Source organism: Olea europaea, chromosome 11 (assembly GCF_002742605.1).
Source record: "Olea europaea var. sylvestris chromosome 11, O_europaea_v1, whole genome shotgun sequence".
In the NCBI taxonomy this organism is placed as follows: Eukaryota; Viridiplantae; Streptophyta; class Magnoliopsida; order Lamiales; family Oleaceae; genus Olea; species Olea europaea.
The window spans coordinates 10179407-10189015 of NC_036247.1; the positions used below are offsets into that span (position 1 = coordinate 10179407).

Here is a 9609-nt window from a genome sequence, read left to right on the forward strand (position 1 = left end):
GTGACAATGATTTAATATTAATAAAAAAAAATCCAGAATTATTCATTTTCACCAAGTCAATTCTAAATTATGGACTTCTTGAGCAGTGACTATGAACTAGACACATCATTAATTTAGTAACAAGTTGTTGAGGAATTTAATAAGATTTGTTATAATGTCAGACAAATCAATTAATATTAAAGCGGTACATCACCAAACTCTAGATAAGAGTAACGTTTGAAACCACTAAAAAGATTCATTACACCAAATTTATTTAATTCACGAGTTTTATTTTAAATATATAATTATATTCCTACGATTAAATATTACACATTTAACGATATCTCGTACATGAAGAGAATATTGCGAAATAGTTAAATTTAAGTTATGTTCTGTTATTGGGAAAAGTCATACGGCATGTATTGATAAATAAGTTACTTTTTTCTTATTGTGATACAAAGTAGATTCCAAGAATGTACAATTAAATTTTTCAATATCATACTCGTGTTTGTGATTTTATAGCACGCAACTAACTTCTAGTGTACAATAATTAATTTTTTATATTTACGACAATGTTACATTAATTTAAGTATAACATGTTCAATTTTAGATCTTATAAAATAGTATAGTCCAATCTCGTGATATTTTTTGCGCTTCTTTTGTTGAGTTATTTATAAATTTGATTGTTAAAACACAAATATAAGAAGATTGCAAGCTCACAATAATGAAGGAAGTCACAGTCGAGCTTCTAATTCGATCTCTCCAAAATGACAGAAACTATAAAATAAGAAATTTAGGTAAAAGTTAAATCAATTTGATTAAATTGGCTTGGTTGGAAATTAAAAATAGGAAAAATCATATTTTGGGTTTGGCTAATTAGTTAGAAAATTTATTTTAAAAAATAAAATAATTCGACTTATTTAAAATTAAAAAATTAGGAAGATTTGATTATTCGATTCTTGATCTAGAATTGAAAGCCGAATCAAATGCATCGATTCTCGATTCAAATATACATTCAGACATTTAACTTATGAAGAACCGCTCAACTCGATTTAGTTTGGTTCGATTCTGACTCGATTCAAGAATTTTGTTCAATCCTATATTCCATTGCAATAATAATTTCGAAAATAAAACATAATTAGAAACCGTATCCAACCCCTTTCAGTATCGGGACCCACATCGTGCCTGTCAAAGACTAATAAAACCCTACTTATATATAGCGGATTGACTTGAAAGATATTTTAATACCCCCAACTAAACTATTAGTTTTCACTTTCCAAGTCTAACAACTGGCTTAGTTAATTGTGTACTTTAAGGTAAAATTACATAAGATCGGTCGTCAACATACAAACAAGGATGTCGAAACCGAACTAATTCGACTAGTTTGTCCAGAATAAAATCGAGAACTAATTTTATTTTAAATTAAAAATTGAAAACTATGAACAATATTAAAAAGATTCAAGAACCTATCATTAAGAGTTTGTTTGATTTTCATTAACTAGGGAAAAATGAGTTTAGAATAGTATTTTTAGGACTATATGTGGTTGAAAAGTAATTTTTTTTTTGGATATAATATAAAATATTTTATTGTTTAAACACGTGATTAAAAGAGAGCACGTTATAGCAAACCGTAAATAAATTAATGAATGTCAAATAGGTACACTAAGAATCGACATCATTTTCATCTGTAAATCGGCCACAAGCCAAATTTTATTTTTTCACACGAATTAAAAAAATAAATTTTGCCAAAAATTGTCTTAATCTACCCTTATTTATATTTGTACAATTCAAAAACATATAATAAGAGTATATTAGTAAGAGTTTTGTCAAGTAGTAAGAGTTTTGTAAGGTGTACAGCAATTTTGTATACTAATTTTGATAGTCCTCTCACATAGGTGGTGGGACCTGTAATTATTTTTAATTGAAGGTCCCACCACGCCCACGTGAGAGACTGTCCACAATGGTGTACCAAAGTATTGTGCAAATTGCAAAATTCTATTAGTAAGCGAATAAAACAAAACATTCTCAATAAAGAACAAGACTATATAATTGAGACAAAAAATAAGGAAAGTCAGCCTATATAAATTGGACAGAGAAAGTATTTCTTCGAAGAGTTAATTGTTTCAATGGTCATTGAACTTCGATCCACGTTTTTGATTTGTCACTGAAAATTAAAATATCGAGTTTTGACTGTTGAACTGAGGCCCATACATTTGATTGCTCTTGCATGGGCTTAGCTCACTTCCTGTAAAATTCTCTTTTTTTTATGTAATTTTTTTTAATACTTATTACATTGTGTAAAATTTTTTTGTCGGGTCAGTCCTTTGACCACATAACTTTCAACTTTTTTCATTTTTAGATTTGACTCTGATTTAACTTCCCATTTTATCTTTTTCTGAATCAATTAATTTTATTTATTTAACATTCAAACAAATAATTAGATTTCAATATCAATGTTTTTGAAGAAAAATTAATAGTTTCAATGGTCATTGAATTTATGTTCATGTCTTTGACTAATACCGAGCGATTATTATTTTCATTAACACCTGTAGAGAGGATCCAGAAGCTCGTTTCTTTTCATTTTCCGAAAAACCAAGAAATTATTTATTACAGTACAGCTAAAAGAAATCTGTATATAATAAAGAGAGAGGAGAATGAAAAGAGACTCGTTTCTTTTCATTTTCCGAAAAAGCAAGAAATTATTTATTACAGTACAGCTAAAAGAAATCTGTATAAAATAAAGAGAGAGGAGAATGAAAAGAGACCGGATGTTGACAAATTTTGATGTCACTGTTCGTTTGTTTGGAAGATTTCTTTTCTGGGATCTCTCTCTTTCTCTCTCTACAAACAATAATAGTAATAATTATATACTCTTGCACAAATTCTTTCTTCCTGTATTTCTCATTTCTCTCTCTAAAGGTACTTCATTTTTAGAGGGAGAGAGTGGCCCAGCTGATCGAAATCTGCAATCTTTGTTGGGTCTGACGAGGATCTGAGCTTCTTCAATGAAATTTCCAAGCCATTCACCTTTATTGTTTACTTATTTTCATTTGACGGTTTTTTAATCATTTCTCGTCTTTTTTCTTGGTTTATTTGGTGATATTGAGTGAAAAAAAAAAACTTAAATTTACATGATTATAAGCTCTTAATTACCGTGAGACTCACTACGATTCAATCCACGAGGGTTTGTTGAGAAGCTGTGATTCCAGGATGTGGGTCTGAGGTAATTATTATTTTTATTAACTTTCTTTGTTTTTAAGATTTATTGGATTTTGACCATGAATTGGGAAAAAAAAGAAATTTATTGTTTTTTTTTCAAGAATTTTTCTTATGATTAATTATCTGATAAATTGGATTATAACTGGCTTCAAAATGACTTATTTTGTGATTTCAGTTTATTAGTTCCATTGTCTACGACGATTGGAAATACATTTGCTTTATTAAATATAGTTGTTAATTTAATTGGGATGTTCTTCATTTTTTGTGAGGGGTTCTTCGATTTGATGAGTGACAATTTCTATAAAGAATCTGTTTTGCCGGAATTCAATCTTGTAAAGCAAAAAATAATCTAAATATTTTCCTTGTATTTATGCTGCTGGTGATTCGTTTTTCTGTAACATATGTTAAATTATTGCCACCTTTTCCGATTCTAATAGTATTAGTTGAACTGTGTGCATGTCTCGAATTCTTTTGTGCAAGCTAAATTTGTCCCGGTTTTTACAACCAGAATATTCGTTTACCATACTGCGACTGTATTAATTTTGATCTAGCTCTTCCTTTTTTTATTTTATTCAAAATTTCTTTATGGCAGTCACCAGATTTTCAATACACAACTTGGAAAATATTGTTTTCTTGGTTGTTCTCACGATGTACATGATAGTTGTTCTCGTAAAATGATTATTATATACTTGGTAAGCAATATATGGTTCTTAAATGCATCGGTTATTTGCCAAGAAACAATTAAGTAGCCAAATTTCGTATATAACTTATTATAGTTAATCTTGAATTCATGTTCAGGTGTCGGGTGCAGTTATGCTAGGTTTGTGAAATCGATACAGTAGCATAAATACATTTTGAAGAGTTGTATTGACATAGATCTCAATTGTCTGATAAGAAGAAACATCTCTGCCTCGTATTTTTCGGTGGAAAAGAAAGAAGATCATTCTTTTTATTATCACTAGTACAAGCGTTCATTCTATGTTCTTTTCTTAAAAAAATAAAAAAATAAAAAAATTTGGGAATCGGGCTTAATTTGTTATTTGTTATTTTCATAAAAATTATCTTCGATGTTTATGCTGAGTGATAAAACATAAGTTACCTTCAAATAACCTGTGTAATTGGAAAAGTGGAAGAAAATAAATACAGGAATGTGAAGAAAGAACAAACTATTTCACATTAATTTTGGCGTTTTAGAAATTATTTTTCTCACTTAAATTTCCTCTTCAGGAATGGCAATGAAAGTGCATCGCAAAAACTACTTGCCAGGGTATTCTTCCATGAGGGATCTTCACGAGGATTCTAACAGCAGTCGCTGGCCCCTATTTTATGGAGACGAGCCCTTAAAAATCGGGCAGTGTTACAATTTGTTTGTGCCGAGGACTGTAACGGACGGGTCTCTGGGGTATGATAAGAATACATTAAAGCAGAAAATGCTTGAACACGAAGCAATTTTTAAGAACCAGGTACTTGGTTAATTGTGCTAATATGTCTGTTGATCTAAAACACGCAGCTGGGTCACTTATGTTTTGCTAAACATGTTTGAAGTTTTAAAAAAGTTACTTTATTTTTGGATTTTCAGTACACAATCTTGCTCTTTTTAAGCTTCGCCAAGCATGCTCTATGCAGAGTCTATGCTTTCTGTCTGTAAAAATTCAGTAATGTAACATAAGCTTGATTAGTGGAATCTTTGCTGTCATCCAGGTTTATGAACTCCACCGCCTTTACAGAACTCAAAGGAACATGATGGAAGAAATAAAAAAGAATGAACTATGTAAACATTGGACAGTGATGGAACCATCATCGTCGTCGTCAACTCTACATGGATCTCAAATGCCATCAAACGATGCTCGAAAACAGCAAATGATGGGCTTTCCTTTGTTGCATTCTGGTCATGGCAGAACATCTGTCTCAGGAGTTGAAATTGTTAATTCTCCTTCGAGTTGTACTAATGGGAATAACAAGCACACTGGACACTACCCATTCCATCACCGATGTTCTTCAAAGGACTCTGAAGCACTGGATTCGAGACCCTCTAAGGTGAGGAAGAAGTTGTTTGATCTTCAACTTCCAGCCGATCAGTATGTTGATACTGAAGATGAGGAATGCATACAGGATGGAAAAGTACCTGACATTTTGAGCCATACACCTAATGGAGTTCAAAAAGTTGCCCCCGATAGTACTAAGTTTTTGGTTAGTGGAGATTCCTCAGCTTCAAGTTCCTGTTTGAGGAGATCTATTGGTCTAGCTGATCTAAACAAACCCATTCCCATTGAAGAAGTAATGGCTCCATCATCTATTGATTTTCTTGGTTGTACTTCAAATGTTGGAGAGACTAAAGGTGTAGATCTGTCGGCCAAACCAAGTGCAAGATTTGTACGTGTACTGGGAGAAACCATATATAGCCATAACAGATCTTTGATAAATTCGTCAGTCGGGAGTGAAGTCAAAGAGAGGGGATGGCTCAATCATGTACATGAAGCAGGTAAGTAGTGTTAATAACGTTGCATAAAATTCATCAGTTTATTTTATAATTAAATATTTTATCTCAGCATTGGGCTCATGTTAATTAAATTCTTAGCTTTTCTGTGTGATAAGAGTTTTCCCTCAAGTTTAAAAGCCCATTTTCATCAAAAAATGAGTAGATCAAATGTGTTGTGGTTATGAGTGTTGGGCCATTAAGGGACAAAATGTCCATAGAATCACTGAGAATGAGAATGCTAAGATGGATGTCTTGGTCATACTAAAATGAATAAGATAAGAAATGAGATTATATGCCAACAAGAGGAAGTAACGTTGATTGAGGTAAATTAATGGAAGACTGATTTAGTTGGTTAGGACATGTTTAGTGTAAGGAGGCTCTCATTCATGCAAGTGATACAATTTTGGCTTAACAGTCATAACAGGGAGGGCTAGATAGAAAATAACATGGCCTATGGTAGTTGCTAAACATCTAATTGCTTTTTAGATTTCGTACGTCAATGGAACAGAGTGGTGCAAAAGGATTGACGTGGCCAACTTCAAATTTATTGGAATAAGGCTTAGTTTGTTGTTATTGTTTGTGTAGAATATAAACTTTCATCTTGATTGGCAGCATATGCTTCAGAAATTGGTTTCAAAGGACCTATTACCAATCTCAACATTTCCAAAAAGCAGGTTTTGTGTTAGATAATTATGTAAACTCACCATACTTCAATCTGTTTGTAGACGCTACTGACTCTTTTAACTTTTTCTTTACGTCTGTTCCTTTTTATGGATTCTAATGGTATTTCGAACAACTCAATTCTTTTTACAGGATCCAGTAAAAGTAATCCGGCATCTTCACTTCCAGTTCTCCCAAAAGAGAAGCTGCATATACCTTCCCAGCCAGCAGATGTCATGCTTAATAAGGTTTGTCATCCTCCTGGAATATATCCAACTTGTCCCAGTAGGGAAGATTTGTGGAGAGAGAGAGGTCGTGATTCCTCCGAGAATAAACATTCAGAACCAGTTGTTGCATCTCGGACTCCTGGTCCGTACTCATGTTCTGGTTTTGCTGATTCATGGTCTCACTCCCACTCGTCTTCAGCAAAGCCCACAAGTTGCTTTATTCAAAGGATAACCTCGTTGCCAACATCTATCAATTTTGCTTCAACAAGCCAGGAAACCTTTGGAGACAATTGGAAAGTCGATGCTAGCTCTAGGTTGAACCCAAGCTTGGGAAGTGATGTAACATCCCAGAATGGATTTTACCATGGGCCTGTCTCGGGATCCAAAGAACCACAAGTTCACTTGCCATCAGATGCCATCGATTATTTTAACTGCAGCAAGGGTGATAATGTAGCATCTGACCATTCTACTAAACATGGATATGAGAGGTTTCTGAAGGGCTCGACTCATGTGGATAAGAAGCCTGCCGTAGATATTGACTTGAATGAGGTAGTTTTGAAGAGCTCATCAAATGAAACATCTTGTCTGCATGATCTCAATAAGATGGATGAAAAAAGTAAGCATGCTGACGTGTCAACATGGCCTTGGCTTAAACCGAAGCCCTCCTATAAAAATGAGGCTTTCGCAGGTGCTAGGTGTTCGGAACTTTCGGGAAGTTTGGCATACCTTCAAGCTTCTTCTATTCCCTCGTGTTGCAAGAGCGAAACGGTGAGAGATCTTAACCAAACATTTCCCCCAACTGTCATGTCAGCTTCAAGTGATTGTGAGGTTGTGACCGTACACGAGACTCAGAATGTTAAGAAAATTCTGGGGTTTCCCATTTTTGAAATTGCAAGTGTTCATAAAAACGAGCTATCATCCCATGTTTCCACCCCGGTTATTCACCATCCTGAAGGTAAAATTTCCAAAAATGAAAGAAGAGATGGAATAATTGATATTAATGTAGCTTGCGAGTCAGATGAGCAGATAGCAGCAGAACTCATTATAGAGAAGGAAATATATACAAAAGGTTCCTATACTGGAAATCTTATCGATTTGAACTCTTGTATCAATGACGATGAAGATCCACCAGCATCCTCTGTTCCAAGCAACAGTGCTATTACAAAGACATCAGTCGAAATAGATCTAGAAGCCCCAGCAATTCTGGAGAGTGAGGATGATAATGCACTGTCCAGAGAAAATATACAGGTTGAGGCATCCTCGCTATCTTCTGAACATAAAGCCAAACAAATACAGGATGAAATTGTAAGAAATGCTGCACAGACTATAATTGCTATCTCATCTTCGAGTCAGAAAATCCTAGTAAAGGATAACGTTTTCCTTCCACCTGACGCATCATTCGCAGAACCCCTGCTCTGGTTTGTTGATGTTATTTCATCACATGCAGATAAACTCAATAGCAAAGAATTGGGGAATGGTGCACCAATTCGGGATCTCTTTGAGGAGATAGATGATTTCGAGGCCATGACATTGCAACTGACAGAGATGAAAGAAGACTACATGCCTAAACCCTTTGTTCCAGAAGTCCAAAAGATGGAAGAAATAGTACCTGATACATTACCAAATAGATCTCGAAGGGGTCCGGCGAGGAGAGGAAGGCAGCGGAGGGACTTTCAAAGGGACATTCTTCCTGGTCTGACATCATTGTCCAGACATGAGGTGACCGAGGATCTTCAGACATTTGGAGGCCTGATGAGAGCTACCGGGCATCCTTGGAATTCTGGGTTGATGAGAAGGAATAGCACTAGAAACGGGGGTTTTCGGGGGAGGCAACGGACAGTGGTTGAAACAACTCCAACTATTCCCACCCCAGTTTGCAATTCATTGATGCAGCAACTAAATAACATTGAAGCTGGTTTGGAGGATAGAAGCATAACCGGGTGGGGGAAGACAACTAGACGTCCCCGTCGACAAAGATGCCCTGCAGGTAATCCTCCTACTGTTGCAATAACCCAATAATGGAAAAGGCGTTAAATTTATTGATTCAGAATTCACAGAGGAAAATTAGACGGTGATATTGGGGAATGAGATCGTGTTTCCTAGAGCTATTTGTCTTTGTAAATGTCATTGTAGCTCATAATTCGACACCATGATTCTGTCTGATTTCTTCTCGATACAACATTGCTTCAAAGATGTGCATTTGTATTCTTAGAGAGAGCTGAAACATGTGGAATGTTTTGTTAGAAGCAGGTTCGACTTAACCGGTGCCTTGCTTTACGGGTGCAGCTGTGCCGTGAGCGGCCCTGCCTTTTCAATATATATATATATATATATTCTTTTTTTGGGGGAGAAAACAAAAATGATTTAGAATAAAATCGCCATTCGGGGTTCTCGATCACTGTGGCCTCCTTTAGCAATGCAGAGAAAAGAGAAATGGTTGTCATGTACACGTCCTTTTCCTAATTTATGTGACTTTTAATTATAGATAATTATTCAAAATGTTTGTTTAATTTAACCAATAAAAGAAACTAAACAAAATACTGGATAAGGAACATTTATTACATTATTACATCTGCTCGATTAAATCCTGAATTATCCAGAGTTCGCCCGATACCTAAATCTAATATCTGAACCTCACTAAGAACAGAGTCGTTTTCTGGTTTTGAGCTCCTTGCCATTTTATCTAGCTTTTGAATTTTCATCCTCCCCTCTTCCCCGTAGTTTGATTAAGCTCATAAATTATATCAAATTATATAATTATGCAACTGGGTGATTGAGCAGAAGTTAAGTGTAATTTGCAGGTCTCTTAATATTAATTTGTTATTATGTGTGGAAGGTTTGTTATAGAAGTTACAAAATTGATCTCTTATCCTACTGGACAAAAAAATTCTCAATGATTGTTCTCGTTACATTAATAGTGAGAAGCTTTTATTCTGTTTATTGAGAACAGGAGATCAAAAAATTATTTAAAGATTGATTTAAAAGCGCAATTTTGATGTTAGTTTTATTGTTTTAAAGGAAAATGATAATTCGAAATAAGAAAAA

The 9609-nt window shown here is 34.4% G+C and overlaps 1 protein-coding gene across 1 annotated transcript; it reads left to right on the top strand.

Moving 5' to 3' along the window:
* The first annotated feature begins 2752 nt into the window (after positions 1 to 2752).
* On the top strand, positions 2753 to 8825 carry LOC111403322. Its single transcript, XM_023031776.1, has 4 exons — positions 2753 to 3202; positions 4426 to 4661; positions 4900 to 5680; positions 6491 to 8825. The coding sequence occupies exons 2-4, from the start codon at positions 4428 to 4430 to the stop codon at positions 8581 to 8583; spliced, it is 3108 nt and encodes a 1035-aa protein (XP_022887544.1). The 5' UTR covers positions 2753 to 3202; positions 4426 to 4427; the 3' UTR covers positions 8584 to 8825.
* The last annotated feature ends 784 nt before the right edge of the window (positions 8826 to 9609 follow it).

Bases quoted from the DNA above. Each gene is read 5' to 3' on its own strand.
- LOC111403322 (XM_023031776.1), top strand. From the start codon at position 4,428: ATGGCAATGAAAGTGCATCGCAAAAACTACTTGCCAGGGTATTCTTCC. The intron at 4,662-4,899 runs GTACTTGGTTAA...GCTGTCATCCAG, and splicing joins AAGCAATTTTTAAGAACCAG to GTTTATGAACTCCACCGCCT. The intron at 5,681-6,490 runs GTAAGTAGTGTT...TTCTTTTTACAG, and splicing joins CAATCATGTACATGAAGCAG to GATCCAGTAAAAGTAATCCG.